The 19,503-nt window shown below is 41.4% G+C and overlaps 1 protein-coding gene across 4 annotated transcripts in view; it reads left to right on the forward strand.

Moving 5' to 3' along the window:
* Nucleotides 1-12,166, forward strand: part of LOC115192727 (receptor-type tyrosine-protein phosphatase zeta) — a 102,252-nt gene extending 90,086 nt beyond the window's left edge. For all 4 annotated transcript variants that reach the window (XM_029751520.1, XM_029751522.1, XM_029751521.1 and 1 more), the window contains 3 exons: nt 6,025-6,167; nt 10,858-10,993; nt 11,103-12,166. In XM_029751520.1, the coding sequence (XP_029607380.1) occupies nt 6,025-6,167; nt 10,858-10,993; nt 11,103-11,246 (423 nt within the window). In that variant the 3' untranslated portion in view covers nt 11,247-12,166. The remainder of the gene's footprint in view (nt 1-6,024; nt 6,168-10,857; nt 10,994-11,102) is intronic.
* The last annotated feature ends 7,337 nt before the right edge of the window (nt 12,167-19,503 follow it).

A 19,503-nucleotide genomic window follows, 5' to 3' on the forward strand; every position in this document is an offset into this window, starting at 1 on the left:
AGACCAGAGAGATCAGCTGAGGGAGATCAGTAAGACCAGGGAGATCAGCTGAGGGAGATCAGTAAGACCAGAGAGATCAGCTGAGGGAGATCAGTAAGACCAGGGAGATCAGCTGAGGGAGATCAGTAAGACCAGGGAGATCAGCTGAGGGAGATCAGTAAGACCAGGGAGATCAGCTGAGGGAGATCAGTAAGACCAGAGAGATCAGCTGAGGGAGATCAGTAAGACCAGGGAGATCAGCTGAGGGAGATCAGTAAGACTAGCGAGATCAGCTGAGGGAGATCAGTAAGACCAGGGAGATCAGCTGAGGGAGATCAGTAAGACCAGGGAGATCAGCTGAGGGAGATCAGTAAGACCAGAGAGATCAGCTGAGGGAGATCAGTAAGACCAGGGAGATCAGCTGAGGGAGATCAGTAAGACCAGGGAGATCAGCTGAGGGAGATCAGTAAGACCAGGGAGATCAGCTGAGGGAGATCAGCTCAGACCAGGGAGATCAGCTCAGACCAGGGAGATCAGCTCAGACCAGGGAGATCAGCTGAGGGAGATCTTTAAAACCAGGGAGATCAGCTGAGGGTGATCAGTAAAACCAGGGAGATCAGCTTGATAAGTAAGATTAGTCACACTAACTTGATCAACTACATAGAACAGACTAACTCCATTGGAGATTGGGAGATCAGCCACAGACTGTGGGATCATAACAAAAAGATCAGCTTCATAGAATGGACCAGTCACTATGGACCAGACACTATGGACCAGTCGCTAGTGCTCATCAAATGTTAACACTGTGTCTATACCCAAACAACCATTAAACCACTGAATTGATACACAGAGGTAATATATAGCAACAAGGAAATGCTTATTCCCTGGAGTTGTTCTGCTTATATCTTCCTGGATCTTAGCCCATGCTGAAACCAAATGGCCAGTGAAAAGAGTGGAAATTCAATACACATTCCCCATGCCTCAATGGAGCACAGCTGTTATTTTTCACACAGTTTAGACCAGGCCATCTGCACCACCAATCACTGGAATACTGTCAACACATACGCACGCGCGCACACACAGGCAATGCACGCACACGCGGGCGCACACGTGCGCACACATGCACTACATGACCAAAAGTATGTGGACACCTGCTTGTCGAACATCTCATTCCAAAATCAGGGCATTAATATGGAGTTGGTCCCCCTTTTGCTGCTATAACAGCCTCCACTCTTCTAGGAAGGCTGTCCACTAGATGTTGGAACATGTCTTTTTTTATATTTTTTTTATTTCACCAGGTAGGCCAGTTGAGAACAAGTTCTCATTTACAACTGTGACCTGGCCAAGATAAAGCAAAGCAGTGCGACAAAAACAACAACACATGGGATAAACAAACGTACAGTCAATAACACAATACAAAAATCTATATACAGTGTGTGCAAATGTAGTAAGATTAGGGAGGTAAGGCAATAAATAGGCCATAGTGGTGAAATAATTACAATTTAGCATTAACACTGGAGTGATAGATTTGCAGATGATGATGTGCAAGTAGAAATACTGGGGTGCAAAAGAGCAAAAATAAATAATAATATGGGGGATGAGGTAGTTGGGTGGGCTATTTACAGATGGGCTGTGTACAGGTGCAGTGATTGGTAAGCTGCTCTGACAGCTGATGCTTAAAGTTAGTGAGGGAGATATGAGTCTCCAGCTTCAGTGATTTTTGCAATTTGTTCCAGTCATTGGCAGCAGAGAACTGGAAGGAAAGGCGGCCAAAGGAGGAGTTGGCTTTGGGGATGACCAGTGACATAAACCTGCTGGAGCGCGTGTTGCAATGGTGACCAGTGAGCTGAGATAAGGCAGGGCTTTACCTAGCAAAGACTTATAGATGACCTGGAGCCAGTGGGTTTGGCGATGAATATGTAGCGAGGGCCAGCCAATGAGAGCATACAGGTCGCAGTAGTGGGTAGTATATAGGGCTGTGGTGACAAAACGGATGGCACTGTGATAGACTACATCTAATTTGCTGAGTAGAGTGTTAAAGGCTATTTTGTAAATGACATCGCTGAAGTCAAGGATCGGTAGGATAGTCAGTTTTACGAGGGTATGTTTAGCAGCATTAGTGAAGAGGCTTTGTTGCGAAATAGGAAGACGGTTATATATTTATTTTTGGATTGGAGATGTTAGGACCTTGGTAGATAGAAAGTGAGATTAAAATGTATACGAGAAAAAATAATAATAATTGCTGCAGGGACTTGCTTCAATTCAGCCACAAGAGCATTAGTGAGGTCGGGCATTGATGTTGGGCGATTAGGCCTGGCTCGCAGTCGGCGTTCCAATTCATCCCAAAGGTGTTTGTTGAGGTTAGGGCTCTGTGCAGGCCAGTCAAACTCTTCCACACCAATCTCGACAAGCCATTTCTGTATGGACCTCACTTTGTGCACAGGGACATTGTCATCCTGAAACAGGAAAGGACCTTCCCCAAACTGTTGCCACAAATTTGGAAGCACAGAATCGTCTAGAATGTCATTGTATGCTGTAGCGTTAAGATTTCCCTTCACTGGAACTAATGGGCCTAGCCCGAACCATAAAAAATAGCCACAGACCATTATTACTCCTCCACCAAACTTTACAGTTGGCACTATACATTTGGGCAGGTAGCGTTCTCCTGGCATCCGTCAAACCCAGATTAATCCGTCAGACTGCTAGATGATGAACAGTTATTGTGCTGACTTTGCTTCCAGAGGCAGTTTGGAACTCGGTAGTGAGTGGTGCAACCGGCGGTCCCGTTCTGTGAGGTATGTGGCCTACCACTTCGCGGCTGAGCCGTTGTTGCTCCTAGACGTTTCCACTTCACAAAAACAGCACTTACAGTTGACCACGGCAGCTCTAGCAGGGCAGAAATTTGACGAACTGACTTGTTGGAAAGGTGGCATCCTATGACAGTGCCATGTTGAAAGTCACTGAGCTCCTCAGTAAGGCCATTCTATTGCCAGGGTTTGTCTATGGAGATTGCACGGCTGTGTGCTCAATTGTATACACCTGTCAGCAATTGGTGTGGCAGAAATGGCCAAACCCACTAATTTGAAGGGGCGTCCACATACCTTTCTATATATAGTGAACACACTAGGGTTGCAAAGGTTCCGAAACTTTCCGGTAAATTTCCAGAATTTTTCCGGACATTTTCCATGGAAAGTTAAGCCCTGAAATTTGGGGAATTTTGCTTAAATTCATTAAAAATGTTAGCTTATAACAGTGAACCTTTTTTGTGGGATACACATAAGGCAATTCTAGGTCTTGTGGCATATTTTGATTAAACTATCCCCAATTCAATGGAATTGCGGCCCTCTGCATGCACAGTGCATTCTTCCATCACATGTGCAGTGCACTCTTCCATCACATGGACAGCTGATTCTCAAGATCTTGCACACTAATGAGATGCTATTGAGCCCACACTACTACACTGTCTGAGCCAAGTACTACATGCTTTCTGGTAAGTTTTGATTACAATACTGGGTGGGGTGAATATATTTTATGACATGATTTTTTGGTAACTAGTAAATAGTAGCCTACAGCAAAGTGTGTTTAAATAATTTCCAAATTGCTAACAATTTCTGCTGGTTAGTTTTTGCTGCCATGTGGGTTTTTGCTTGCTTGAGCCTGCTAACTGAGGAGTGTTAATTCACCTGTTTCCATACATGTTTCATTTAAAAAAATTTATCTTACAAAGGAGTTGTTTAATCTAACTGCTTAACTATTTATCTGTACTTGGAATTGTATTTGTTATATTTTTTGTAATCTTTACAAGAAAATGCCACGGGCACTATCTGATGTGTGGAGACATTTCACTGCAGCTATTGTAGAAGGAAAATATGTGTACCTATGCAAATTCTGCACCAAATCATATGTGAAGAATGCAACAAAGATGCAGAATCATCTGGCCAAGTGCATAAAGTTCCCTCAGCGCTCACAACAAACAACCTCTGACAAAAGACCCTCTACTTCTATTTGAGGTGAAAATGAAGATTCAGACACCTTATCGATAGCAACATCTCATGGTCCTCCTGGAATCAGAAGGTTTTTTTTTTACTCAATGGAGGAACGTAGTCAGAGAAATGCTATTGAATGTCTTGCTCGAGCTGTGTATGCAACTGGTTCACCTCTGATGCTTACAGGCATTGTGATTTGGAAGAGATATCTGAATGTTTTTCACCCAGCATAAACCCCTCCAACCAGACATGCTTTATCTACTCATTTGCTGGATGCAGAGTTCAAGTGAAGGTCATGCAAATCATAGAGAAGTCAGACTGAATTGCAATCATCACTGATGGGTGGTCGAATGTTCATAGGCAAGGAATAATGAACTACATTATCTCCACCCCTCAACCAGTATTCTACAAGAGCACAGACACAAGGGACAACAGACACACCACTCTCTACGTTGCAGATGAGCTGAAGGTGCTCATCAATGACCTTGGACCACAGAAGGTATTTGCACTGGTGACAGACAATGTTGTGAACATGAAGGATGCTTGGTCTAAAGTGGAGGAGTAATGACCTCACATCACACCCATTGGCTGTGCTGTTCATGCATTGAATCTGGTCCTCAAGGACATCATGGCACTGAAAACAATGGATACACTCTACAAGAGAGCCAAGGAAATGGTTAGGTGTGTGAAGGGTCGTCAAGTTATAGCAGCAATCTACCTCACCAAGCAAAGTGAGAAGAATAAGAGCACTACATTGAAGCTGCCCTGGAGGGGAAGGAGTCTCTCCAAGAAATGGCCATATAACAGTCTGCTGATATGGACAGCCCCATCAAGAGGATCCTCCTGGATGATGTATTTTAGAAGAGAGTGGTAAGCAGCCTGAAACTCCTGAAACCTATAGCAGTAGCCATTGCATGGATTGAGGGAGACAATGCCATCCTGTCTGATGTTCAGACTCTGCTTGCAGATGTAAGAGAAGAAATCCGTACTGCCCTGCCCACTTCACTGTTGCTCCAAGCAGAGGAAACTGCAGTTCTGAAATACATCAAAAAGCGTGAAGACTTTTGCCTGAAGCCCATACACGCTGCAGCGTACATGTTGGACCCAAAGTATGCTGGCAAGAGCATCCTGTCTGGTGCAGAGATCAACAAGGCTTATGGTGTAATCACTACCATGTCTCACCACCTTGGCCTGGATGAGGGCAGGGTTCTTGGCAGTCTGGCGAAGTACACTTCCAAGCAAGGGCTTTGGAATGGAGATGCAATATGGCAGTCATACCAACATATCTCATCAGCCACCTGGTGGAAAGGACTTTGGATCTGAGGTTCTTTCCCCTGTTGCCGCCATCATCCTCCAAATCCCACCAACATCAGCCGCGTCAGAGCGCAACTGGTCCTTGTTTGGGAACACACACACCAAAGCATGCAACAGGCTAACCAATACAAGGATTGAACAATTGGTTGCCATCCGGGCAAATTTGAGGCTTTTTGAGCCTGACAACGAGCCATCCTCAACAAGGTTGGAAAGTGACAGTGAAGATGAGGCCTCAGAGTCTGACGTTCAAGAGGTGGACATTAAGGAGGTTCAGGGAGAAGACATAGAAGCATGAGAGGAAGACAACCAAAGCTTTAGTTTCTAGACTATCATTTTACAGATGTATGTTGATAACGTTTTTGGGAGATGCGATGGATCATTGCGGATCATTCAATATTCCCTTTCTTTTGTTGTTCAGTGAAATCATCATGTGAAGAGTCAACTCATTTAATTAAAGTTCAATTCATACTAAATCGTTTTTATTTTTATTTCTATTGGAAGGATTTAATCATTTGCAATTATGTCTACTTAAGGTAAAAGGTTTATGTTTCTGTCTCCATATGATATAGTAAATATATCCAATGCAAAAAACATCTACATTTAAATGTTATTAATATTAATTTGCATATATTCCCATTAACTCCCACGGAAAGTTTCCACTTCTGAATATTCCCCAAAATGTGCAACCCTAGAACACACAAACACTTTCTCTGTAATTGTGTGTTGTTGTCTCTCTCTGGGCCAGGATGACTATGTTCTGGAGGTGAGGCACTACCGGGCACCGCAGTGGCCCAACCCAGACAGCCCTATCAGCAGCACCTTTGAGCTGCTCAGCCTGGTGAAGGAGGAGAGCTCCTCCAAGGAGGGCCCCACGGTGGTCCACGACCAGTAAGACTTCTCTATTGATTTACTGATTGATGATTGATTATGCATCTGTGAAATAAGGTCATGTCCACTCCAAACCTGGAACAAATGGAAAAGTCCCAAAAGTGCATCCCCCAACTATTTGGCACTCAGGCATGTACTCTATCTTGAGTCATCTCAATACTCTTGAAACACATTTTTCCCTCTCTTTTCTGTTAATACATTCAAGATGATCAACTCTGAGACCTTAACCTAAGAGGATAAGAAGATATGTCCAAATGTGCAATACTCTTAATATTTATTGGAACTGAAACACTGTACTGATCCAGGCCTATTTAGACAATCCTGTCTTAAGCCTTTATAACTGGCACACCAATACAAATTGTATGTGTATTTATCCTCAGTATAGGCTATAAATGAAGAATTTGTTTGCATGACAACTTTGATAGATAATGCATCACAAATATCTCAACCAGCCGGATGAGTTTCCCAATTAAAGTAAAGAAATGTATTGGAATTTGGATAGACTTTTTAAATCATCTAAAAATATGATACTTGAATTTACATTATGTCTGCTTCATTTACTCATAATGGAAGAAAGGCCTAGTTAAATGAGGACTGATATGATCAATTTGTGTGTCAAAATATGAGAATGCATGTAAATTAATTTTTTTACAGTTTATATGATAAGAATACCAGTAAATTGACTTGACATGAATGATATTGTGAAACATATTGAAAATAACAAGCAGATAGTGAATAATAATATGGATTTGAAAGGAATTTTGTATTGTTTCAGACCAAAAAAATCCCATGACAATATTTGTCACATAAACTGAAATTAGGCCAACTATTCTAATTTTAGCAACCAGGAAATGGCTGTGCTATTTCTGCGTAGTACACCTTTAAAGGAATGGTTTTAAGTCAAAGCTAGTAATAATGGACAATGGATAAAACAAGCAGTCATTATGTAGAGAATCATTGTACAATCTTAACCTCTGTGAAATATATTTTCCATAACCAAAAATATTGTATTTTCAGCTGTTTGAAGCTGGTGTACAAAACCGAAAGTAAAAGATGCAAAAACGGAACTTGGGAAAGGGAGCATAGAAATAGCTCACATAGAACATATCTACCGCTTCTTACACTTGCTGTCAATGACAATGAAATATCTATAACTCACATTTCTATGTGAATTTGGTCGCGTCACCCAAAAAACTACATAGTGCCTTCAGAAAGTATTCAGACATCTTGACTTTTTCCACATTTTGTTACGTTAGCCTTTTTTCTAAAATTGATTAAATAAATACAAATCCTCAGCAGTCTACACACAATACCCCATAATGACAAAGGAAAAATTGGTTTTTAGAAATGTTTGCAAATGTATTAAATAAAAAAAACATACCTTTTTTACATCAGTATTCAGACCCTTTGCCATGAGACTCTAAATTGAGCTCAGGTACATCCTGTTTCCATTGATCATCCTTGAGATGTTTTTACAACTTGATTCAAGTCCACCTTTGGTAAATTCAATTGACTGGACATGATTTGGAAAGGCACACACCTGTCTATGTAAGGTCCCACCATTGGTCCCACCATATAAGGTCCCACCAACAAAGCATGCCAGAGCAAAAATCAAGCCAATGTCCCCAAGAACACAGTAGCCTCCATCATTCTTAAATGGAAGAAGTTTGGAACCACCAAGACTTCGTAGAGCTGGCCACCTGGCCAAACTGAGCAATCGGGGGAGAAGGGCCTTGGTCAGGGAGGTGACCCAATGGTCACTTTGACAGAGCTTTAGAGTTCCTCTGTGGCGATGGGAGAACCTTCCAGTCGGACAACCATCTATGCAGCACTCCACCAATCAGGCCTTTGTTAGAGTAGCCAGACGGAACCCAGTCCTCAGTAAAAGGCTCATGACAGCCCGCTTGGAGTTTGCCAAAAGGCAACTAAAGACTCTCATTCCATGATAAATAAGATTCTCTTGGCCTGAATGCCAAGCGCACATCTGGAGGAAACCTGGCACCATCCCTACGGTGAAGCATAGTGGTGGCAGCATCATGCTGTGGGGATATTTTTCAGCAGCAGGGACTGGGAGACTAGTCAGGTTTGAGGAAAAGATGAACAGAACAAAGTACTGAGAGATCCTTGATGAAAACCTACTCCAGAGCGCTCAGGACCTCAGACTGGGGTGAAGGTTCACCTTCCAACAGGACAACGACCCTAAGCACACAGCCAAGACAATGCTGGAGTGGCTTCGGGACAAGTCTCTGAATGTCCTTGAGTGGCCCAGCCAGAGCCTGGACTTGAACCCGATTGAACATCTCTGGAGAGACCTAAAAATAACTGTGCAGCGACACTCTCCATCCAACCTGTGACAGAGCTTGAGAGAATCTGCAGAGAAGAATGGGAGAAACTCCCCAAATACAGATGTGCCAAGCTTGTAGCATCATACACAAGAAGACTTGATGCTGTAATCACTAGCAAGGGTGCTTCAACAAAGTACTGAGTAAGGGTCTGAATACTTATATAAATGTGATATTTGCTTTTTTTTGTTGTTGAATAAATTAGCATTTTTATTTTTTTTTAAACATGTTTTTGCTTTGCCATTATGAGGTATTGTGTGTAGATTGATGAGGGAAAAAAACAATTTAATCAATTTTAGAATAAGGCTGTAACATAACAAAATGTGGACAAAGTGAAGGGGTCTGAATACTTTCCGAATGCACTGTAGTCTAGCTTAATGGACAACTCTTTCACCCTGGTAGAGCATATTTTTTAAGAGTTCCTAAAATTGTAAAACAACAACATATTCGTCATTTAATCATTCTTAAATTATGTTTAACAGGTCAACAACATTTACATTATAATTTCCCATTTCATACACAATTTGTACAAAACAATTGTGTTAAATGAGGTTTGATTTTGCTCAAGTTCACTTCCATCTTTGAATGCATGTTTAAAAATATATGGGAATCTGATAATGAAAACCACAAGATGATAAAATATGCCAAACAAATTTCATAGGTTTAATTTAATTTAAAATTGGTGGTCAAAATGAGCTCAATCCCTGGGTTGAGCTGCCTGTTAAAAGGTTAATGCTCTTCTAAGGGTGCTTAATTCTCTGCTTTAACCACAGACAACACTGTAAAGGTTCACTAAAGACTTACAGGATTAGTGCTCTGTACTCTAGTTTGGCGTAGCCCTTGGCTAATATGGCAAGAGTTTACATTTTTGTATTTCTTTAACCTTTATTTAACTAGGCAGGTCAGTTAAGAACAAATTCGTATTTACAATGATGGCCAAACGCTAACCCGGGCGACGCTGGGCCAATTGTGCACCGCCCTATGGGACTCCCAATCACGTCCGGTTGTGATACAGCCTGGAATCGAACCAGAGTCTGTAGTGACGCCTCTAGCACTGAGATGCAGTACCTTAGACCACTGCACCACTCGGGAGCCCTTAAGATATACAAGGTAGGGCTTCACCCACTCTGCCCATAATGGGTGACGACACACTTTGGAGATTAATTTTAACTTCCTATTGTTACAAAATACATTTTACCAAGGTAAATATGATTATTCATGTTTTGAATCATTCAGTGGGGTCTTTCTCTAACATATCATTAACATTATATCCAAGAATTCGGATTTCATAACCTAATATGTTGGATAATAAGCACCGACCTCTTTTCAAATCAAATTGTATTTGTCACATGCATCAAATACACCTTAGTGAAATGCTTACTTACAAGCCCTTAACCAACAATGCAATTAAAAAAAGGTGTTCATAAATTATTTACTAAAATAAACTGAAGTAAAAATTTGAATAAAAAAATAAATAATAATAATTAACAATAAAATAACAGTAGCAATGCTATTGGGAGGGGGGGGGGGGCACAGGATACCCGAGGTAATATGTACATGTAGGTAAAGTGACTATGCATAGATAATAAACATACAGTAGCAGCAGTGTAAAAATGGGGGTGGGGGGGTCAATGCACATAGTCCAGGTAGCTGTTCAGGAGTCTTATGGCTTGGGGATAGAAGCTGTTAAGAAGCCTTTTGAACCTATCATTTGACATATCTGTTGACATAGTAGTGCAGGTTTCTCGTAACGACTTGAGGATTTTACATTTTGTGGTCCTTGTCTTCAAAGATTTTTCCGCGGGTCGCAAAAAGCTAAATTAGCATGACACAAGTTGAATTAAATGTAAAAGGCTTTGAAAATAGAAAGCTTGGCACATGCTCAATATTTCACAGATAGGCTTTTTTTTGTGAGAAATCTTTGAAAAATAACAGGGATTTTGAATGAATAGGAAAAGCTATTACTAGAATATGAAAATACATGTCTCAAAATCGATATTACCTCTATATTGTTTTATGTCTTGCGGATTCGAGAAGATTACAAGTGCAACGGGAAAGTGAGCCTGTCAGGTAGCCAGTAGCCTTAATTCTTGCACAGAATCCAGCCCAGCTGACACGATGCAATTTTCCTTTTTTTTTTACCACTTCCTTTCTCTGTCCTCCATTGATTTAGTCGCATTAGCCTACAAGGGTACAAACGCCAATAACTTTTGAATGGATTATGATAGACACATGATCTTTTGAGGAGTATCTACACAATTAACATATTCATTTAGAAAATAGTTTTTAATTGGACACCCTAGATAAGGTCAGTTTTACTACCACAAGGCGTGGGTCTGATTTTGTAGGGTTGGCGGTGTTACTGCGGGAACCTTCTGTGCCCTGTCTACTCTGGTGTGCCAACTAGAGGCAGAGAGCTCTGTGGACGTGTACCAGGTGGCCAAGATGTTCAACCTCATGAGGCCCAGGACCTTCACTGATGTTGTAAGTCAATCTGAAGCACTGACTGTACCTGCTTGATGCACAGTGGCCATTTTGTGTCAAAGCATTCTCCCTTCAACAGCACAGTTTCTCTATTCCATTTCTCATTCAGGAGCAGTATCAGTTCCTATACAAAGCCATGCTGAGTCTGGTGGGCACACAGGAGGACGAGAGGATGCTCCAGTCCTCAGACAACAACGGAACGGTCCCAGGGGGCACCGCCAGCACGGCAGAGAGCCTTGAGTCCCTGGTGTAACCATTTACATTTTAGTCACTTAGCAGACGCTTATAGGCGCAATTAGGGTTAAGTGCCTTGCTCAAGGGCACATCGACAGATTTTGTCATCTTGTCGGCTCGGGGATTCGAACTAAAGACCTTTTGGTTATTGGCCCAACACTCTTAACAGCTAGGCTACCTGCCGCCCTATGGCAACAGGGCCCCTAACTTGTCAGTATGGATTCTCGCCTGTCTCACAGTTTTCTGTTTTTAAAAACAGCAGCTTTGCCTGTTTACCCTCTCTTCTGTTCTCTGTCTTTGAATGCATTTTCCAGACCGCTGGACATGATACCCTATGACCTTGTAATCTGTGCCTTTGTATATTCATTTTGTAGCCTACTTGTAATGGCTCTCATACAATTGTAGTCGAATTTTCTGATGTTTTGTTGATACTGCTGTCTTGAGATATTTGCTTTACTCTGTTGCCCTAAACTTTCATATTTATTTTCAGTAAGCAAAAAAAGGGAACATGCTACTTTTTACGTTAAACATGTTTTGTTAGCCTATTTTTTGTTGAGTCAATGCATTGAGCAACTCATTTTTCCATCTAACAATGAATATGCTATTTGTTTGTAGTAACAGTGAGCTTTTGAAGTCGAAAATGCATAACGGTATGAAATAATACATCTAATATGTAAATAATATTATAACAACCAAGTCAATGGACCAAATTTCTATTTATACTTCTAGATTTTTATATTTTACTACAATTTTTGTCAATTTTCTATGTTTGGCTGCATTCTAATAATAACTTAGTCAACACATTTTTTATGTTTTAATATTAGTGTTTTGTAACGTACTAAATATGAAGCATGGGGTAATGACACTTTTTAGCTGTACATTAAACATTGTTGGAGGATTAGACAGGATTAAACAAGTGAAAGAAAATCCAAGGAAGGAGTTTTTGTAGTGGTCTGTAATTTTTTCTTTTAACTACAATGAAGATTTTGTAGAAAAAAATGGAGAGCTGCTAGAGTCCACAATAGTAGGTCTTTGTAAATAGAAGGTGCTCTTTGGTAGAAGGGGTAAATTGGTCAACAAAAAGAAAGGAGGACCACGGCACTCTTCATATCATTAAAATGCCTTTATTTGAAGGGCATTGGAACGATTTCTTTTTTTTGTTTTACTCTGGCGCGTTTCAGCTGTATGGCCTTTGTCAGGGATCCATCTACAGCGCCTTCAGAAAGTATTCACACCCCTTGACTTTTTCCACATTTTGTTACAGCCTGAATTTAAAATGGATTACATTTAGATTTTTTTTCTCACTGGCCTTACACACAATACCCCATAATGTCAAAGTGTAATAATTTTGTTAGAAATATTTACAAATGAATCAAAAATGAAAAACTGAAATGTCTTGAGTCAATAAGTATTCAACCCCATTGTTATAGCATGCCTAAATAAGTTCAGGAGTAAACATTTGCTTAACAAGTTGCATGGACTCACTATGTGTGCAGTAATAGTGTTTTTCCAGTGCCTCGCAAAGAAGGGCACCTATTGGTAGATGGGTTAAAAAAAATATCCCTTTGAGCATGGTGAAGTTCTTAATTACACTGTGGATGGTGTATCAATACACCCAGTCATTACAAAGATACAGGCATCCTTCCTAACTCAGTTGCCGGAGAGGAAGGATTTCACCATAAGGCCAATGGTGACTTTAAAACAGTTACAAAGTTTAATGGCTGTGATGGGAGAAAACTGAGGATGGATCAACAACATTGTAGTTACTCAACAATTCTAACGTAATTGACAGAGTGAAAAGAAGGAAGCCTGTACAGAATAAAAATATTACAAAACATGCATCCTGTTTGCAACAAGGCACTAAAGTAATACTGCAAAGAATGTGGCAAAGCATTTACAAACTTGTTGGATGCATTTTCTATTTGTTTTGGTTGTGTTTCAGATCATTTTGTGACCAATAGAAATGAATGGAAAATAATCTAGTATCATTATGAAAGAAAGCCATCTAAATATATACATAATCGTCTTCATTTTAGCACCAACTGTTAGATTTAAAAAATGCTCTGATCTTGTAAATTAATAATTAAAACATTCTAAAGCGCATACATCCACTTGGCAGGTTCGGCCCTACAGAAACCTGTAGCTTAGATGTTCCAATTTCATCCACACAGATTATGAGGGCATACAATTTGTCACAGGATCCAACGAAAGTGGCGCCCCTCCTCGGTCGGGCGGCGCTCGGCGGTCGTCGTCGCCGGCCTATTAGCTGCCACCGATCGTTGTTTCAGTTTCGTTTAGTTTTGTCTGTCTGTTCCGCACCTGTTTTATGTATGTCATTAGTGGGGACTTATTTAATGTGTGTTTTCAGTTGGGGATTTTGTGCGGGATTGTTGATTGTCCGTTCAGGACGGTGGTCAGTGTTTCATTACGGTTTTTTTCCCTGACAGTCTATTGAAGAGAGGATTTACCGGGCTGCGCCCCGTGCCTTTTGTGCCGCTTATATATATTGTTTGTTCGCAATATTGGGAGTGTGTTTTTCCCAGGCAGTCTGTCTGTAGCGCCCTGTGCCTCGCGTTTTTGTTTTGTGTGTCGAATTATTAAAAGGACACTCAACTCCAGCACCTGTCTCCTGCATCTGATTCCACCTTGCACCAGTCCAAGTCAACTCTGACACAATTAGAATCCTGAATACCGGCACCGTTTTTATAGTCTACTTCACCGTGGAAAAGGGGCCCCAATACATGTCATGTTGATATGATTTTCAGTTTGCTTCCATGATTGGTTTGACATTCGTCTCCCTTAAAAGGGAATCATCTAAAACAATTGCCATGTGTATTTACAATCCCCTTCTCCAAACAGATTACTCATTTACCTTGGTCTTATAAATAGCTCTTATCAATGTATAAATGACAGTGCATGGAGAATGCAGTTATTTCTATCAGAAAAAAGAAAGTAGATGCTTTTTCCACTTGGAACCGGCAGGTTCGCTCCACCTTATTCATGGTTTCCTCACGCGTAAAGATGATGGAATTAAGAGAGAACTAAGGGCTCTATTCATTCAGATCCTTTTTAGCTGAGATCAGCATAGCAGTTGTTTTGGTGGAACTATGTTAGAGCTGTCAAATCCAGAAGTGACTCTCTGCCTTATACCTAAAGCAGACATTGCCATTGGCTGCACGGAGTCACTTTAACATCCTTGTTTACAAGTTCGAACACTGGAATGTGATATGTAATCTACACCTCAATTAGCATGATTAGAAATCATCTTTATTTTGTTTAATGATTTTTCAATTTGAGCATAATTATTTCTATATAGCCTACACTTTCTCATTCTGAACTTCTAACATGAGTGGGGCGGATGTGGCTTCGAGACAATGATCGCAAGAGCAGCTGCTCACCGATTTGGGCTTCAATGCAGTTCCACCTCCAAAACATCCACTATATGGATGTCTGCTTTCGCCGGTTAACCCTTGATCTGATTGAATCTAGGTCTTAGTCAAGGTCAGAATACAGCATATCTGTAGACATACCTCCACCCAACCTGGTCTCAGAGCATTTCTTAATATTCTGTATCTAAATACGAGACACTCCATTTAGTATGATATGTTACGTTTCGTATGGTATGTATTAATTTGTGGCTGCCCATCACCCATTGCGTATGATATGTAACGAATTACAATTCATAGTATCTGTGATGAATTTGCAAAAATATACCATATGTTATGGATTCTAGCTAGGTGTTAACGTTAGCTAGCTCGTTAACTTTAGCTAGGCTAGCAATTAGGGGAAGGGTTAGCTAAAATGGTGAGGGGAAGGGTTAGCTACCATGCTAAGTAGTTGAAAAGTTGCTAATTAGCTGAAATGCTAAAATTGTCCATGATGAGATTCGAACTCGCAACCTTTGGGTTGCTAGACGTTTGCGCTATATGTCCACCCAGACTAACCAGCCTACATTTCTTTTAGCCTTAATCTGTTTTATGTAACCATACCAAATTTAACATATCATACTAATTTACATGTCCCGGATACGTTTACTATGTTACGTCTAGTCTGAGACCGGGATGCTCCGCCACAGCTTCCTGTCTTTGATCTCCACCCCAAATGAATAGCGCGTGAATAGCATCCTATTCTCGTGCTTAAATTCAAGGTCAGAATACAGGCTGAGAGAAACGTGCATGTAAAGAGAATTACATTCTATTTACGTGTGATCAACTCGAGTCGGAAGTTATTATTGCCTCCTAACTCAGTCCATTTGACCCCATCACATCAGCTTAGTAAGCAGTTGTTTGAAATAACACATGATTTCATAGTAAGGCAGCTAGGCTAAACCTTAACAATCAAAAACAGGTATGATCTGTCAACAATAATAGAAATATGTAATCTCTCAAGAAAAAATACATTACAATATAGAAAAAAAGTATAGCAATGAGAAAATATGAAATGTGTTGGACTCGTTATGAGTGAATGCAGCTGTCCTTGACACTTCAAGAGAAGAAAAAAGAGAAAAATACAAAAATGTAAACTGGCGTTTCAACCAGATAGTTCTTATTGTTCAAGTTTTTGACAGCGTCTGCCTAGTTGTTGTGCAAGTAATAAAAGAAAAAGGTTTAAAAAACACAATAACTGTCACATGGTGTTCATTGTCTAACCCTCTCTTGAAACCTTCCCCCATATATTATCAGGGGGCTTTGTGGTGGGTCTGTATTACCTTGTTGGGTACAGCAAGCAGAGATGACCACGCCATCTAGTTAAACCAACTTTAATGTTGTTCCGCCATTTGCTATGATAGAATGACTTTTCAGCAGGCCCCTGATAAGCCGTTAAACAATATGTGCTGGAAGTAGACAAACGGGTGGCTTGAAGAAACGGATCCATTTTAGACACTGGATTATGGATTCCCGGCGACAGAGATGCGACTCTATGGAGTTATGGAATAATCCCTGTGGAGAATTGGTTATTCCAATTGATTTTCATGTTCTAATCCCGTCTAAGACTCCAAAAGAAATGCGCCTCTTCAGGGGAAAATAGGTCAAGTGTCCAGACACCGTCTTGACCAGCAGCTGTATCCATACCTTAATTTGCATTTTTGACTTTTAATAATTGCATGCCCAATTATCCCTGGCTTGGTGTCCTAGTTTGCATGGGCGGGCCTACATTGAATGGAAGGAAAAGCTGTTTGTTTATTCAGAGGCTATGAGTTGACTCAGTAATATCCATTGAAACACAATGGATGCATATTTATCAATATTGGTAATTGGTGCCTCATGTCAAGTCAAAGAAATCTCTTTAGAAACCTGACCTAACGCTTGTTAAGAAAAGCAATTTATCCTAATGAAAATTGGATTTACATTTTATTAAGTATTTTTCTTTATTAAACATTTTCCCACAACCATGTAGTGTTAGTAAATGACGATTGACCCGTTAAACTTTCGAAGTGAAAGGATGTTAAAAGCTACTCCACAATAATACAGACATGAGCTGAAAGTGAACCCCTTATGCAAGATTAAAATAGTTTAGATAAAATGTTGAATGCAGTCACAACCTTCCGTGTTCTGTAGGTACTTGAGAATGAATGCCACCTGTAATATTCATATGTGAATACATACTTAATTATAATTGGATGCATTTTACCGCCGTATCCTACTGTTCAGTGATTGGTTAAGACCACCCAGACGGTTAGGGCATCGTCAGTTGATCGTGGTTGGAGATAGGCGAACATGCAGTTGTAGCTAGTTAATAAAGAGTTATGTTAAGAAACATCCTGTAGTTCTACGTTTTATTATTTTGTACAAAGCGTACAAAACAAGACATGGTGTCAGAGTAAATGGTCTTAAAAGATGGATTTTTCTGGAGTTCCTTCACCTCGAATGGACTGGGAGTCTACAAACTTACCCGATGCATGGCGTAAGTACAAACAGCATGTGGAGCTAATGTTCACGGGTCCTCTGAAGGAAAGAGGAGAGGAAAAATGTAGCTACCTGCTCCTCTGGATCGGTGAAAAAGGGAGAGATATTTACAACACATGGACACTTACCGAGGCTGAATCAAAGGTACTGAAAACATACTACGATCGTTTTGAAGCATATGTTGTGCCGAAGACAAATACAATTTTCGCTAGGTACAAATTCCATGAGAAAGTACAGGGAGCTAGCGAGTCTTTTGAACCGTTTGTGACTGGGCTGCGTCTGCTTGTGAAAGACTGTGATTATGCAAACAAGGATGAGATGGTCAGGGACCGTATTGTATTTGGAATACACTCACCGCGAGTGAAAGAGAAACTTTTGAATGTTGGGTCTGAGCTAACGCTGGACAAAGCTATCGACATAGCCAGATCTCACGAGCTAGCACAGGCTCAGATGAAAACCATTTCGCGCCGCAGCACGAGCGCATCACGTGAACAAGCAGTGCACGCAGTCAGGCAGACATCAAAGCACACCTCCGGTGCCCAGAGAGCACGTTTCAGAACGGAGAGAGACATAACACCAAAACAGAGCGACACAGACTCAAAACGCCCCAAAACATGTGGATATTGTGGATACAAAGTGCATGGCGAACAAGGAAATTGCCCAGCTAAAGGCAAACAGTGTACTAAATGTGGTAAATGGAATCACTTTGCAAAAGTGTGCAGAGCTTACCGTGGAAAAACAGTACACACAGTGAGTGAAGATGAAATGTCAATCAAAGAGTCAAATGATGATGAACTGTTTATTGATTCAGTGACACAAAAAAGTCACATATCAGAGACAGAGCAAGCCTTTGCTGACATTGAGATAGGAACACAAGGCACAAAGCTAAAGTTCAAACTAGACACTGGTGCACAAGAAAACATTATTCCTCTGAATAAGTACAGCAGCTTGACATCTGAGTGCGAGCTACAACCCACCATGTGCAGACTGACTGGTTATGGTGGTGAACAGCTCCCAGTAAAAGGCACATGCACTTTCAAATGCAAATACAAGGAAAGTGACATGATGTTGGACTTTTACGTTGTTGACACTAGAGCACCTGCAGTGCTAGGTCTTAAAGCATGTTTAGACATGGACCTCATCAAGCTAGTTTTATCAGTAACAGCACCAGTAGAGACAGGAAATGTACTGGAGGAGTTTGCTGATGTCTTTACAGGAATAGGATTATTCCCAGGAGAATGTACCATTCACCTTGACCCAGACGCAACCCATGTGGTCTACCCCCCGAGAAAGATTCCCCTTGCTCTCTGTGCCCGTCTGAAGAAAGAGTTGGAGAGCATGGAACAATCTGACATAGTCACCAAGGTTACAGAACCGACCGACTGGGTAAACGCGTTAGTGGTGGTGGAGAAACCACACACAGGCAAGCTCCGAGTATGCCTCGACCCAAGAGACTTGAACAAGGCTATCAAACGGCCCCATTACCCTTTACCGACGCTAGATGGCATCACACACAAGCTAGCGGGAGCACACTACTTCAGTGTCATGGACGCTAGATCAGGCTACTGGGCTATCAAGCTCACAGAAGAGTCATCTAAGCTCACAACATTCAACACACCGTTTGGACGCTACAGGTTCCGTCGCCTGCCTTTTGGGATTATCTCAGCCCAAGACGAGTTTCAGCGAAAGATCGACGAAGTGTACGAAGGCCTCGACGGAGTTGTGGCAATTGTGGATGACATCCTTGTCTATGGTCGAACCAAAGAGGAGCACGACCGAAACCTCCGCGCGATGCTGCAAAGATCCCGCGAGAGAGGAGTCCGGCTCAACCCAGAGAAGAGCACAGTCGGCGCTACAGAGGTCAGCTACTTCGGACATCTTCTCACAGCGAATGGAATCAAGCCAGATCCACAGAAGATCTCAGCCATAAAAGAAATGGAGCCACCAAAAATCCGTGCAGAGCTGGAAACAGTGCTTGGCATGGTCAACTACTTATCCAAGTTCGCACCCAGCCTCTCCAATGCTAATGCACCCCTGCGTCAACTGCTAAAGCAGTCCAGTGAGTTTCTTTGGGACAAGCAACACGACATTGCTTTCCAGAATGTGAAAGACTTGATCACGAGAGAACCAGGACCAATCCTTGCCTACTACGACCCCAACAAAGAGCTCAGACTCCAAGTGGACGCGTCGAAGTATGGACTAGGTGCAGTGCTACTGCAAGAAGGAAAGCCCATCGGCTACACTTCCAAATCTCACAGACTGTGAAATCAACTACGCTCAAATTGAAAAGGAGCTCTATGCCATTCTATTCGGATGTAAACGTTTCCATCAGTACGTATATGGACGACAAGTCATTGTGGAATCCGACCA

The sequence above is a fragment of the Salmo trutta genome, chromosome 4, assembly GCF_901001165.1.
Source record: "Salmo trutta chromosome 4, fSalTru1.1, whole genome shotgun sequence".
NCBI classification, from domain to species: Eukaryota; Metazoa; Chordata; class Actinopteri; order Salmoniformes; family Salmonidae; genus Salmo; species Salmo trutta.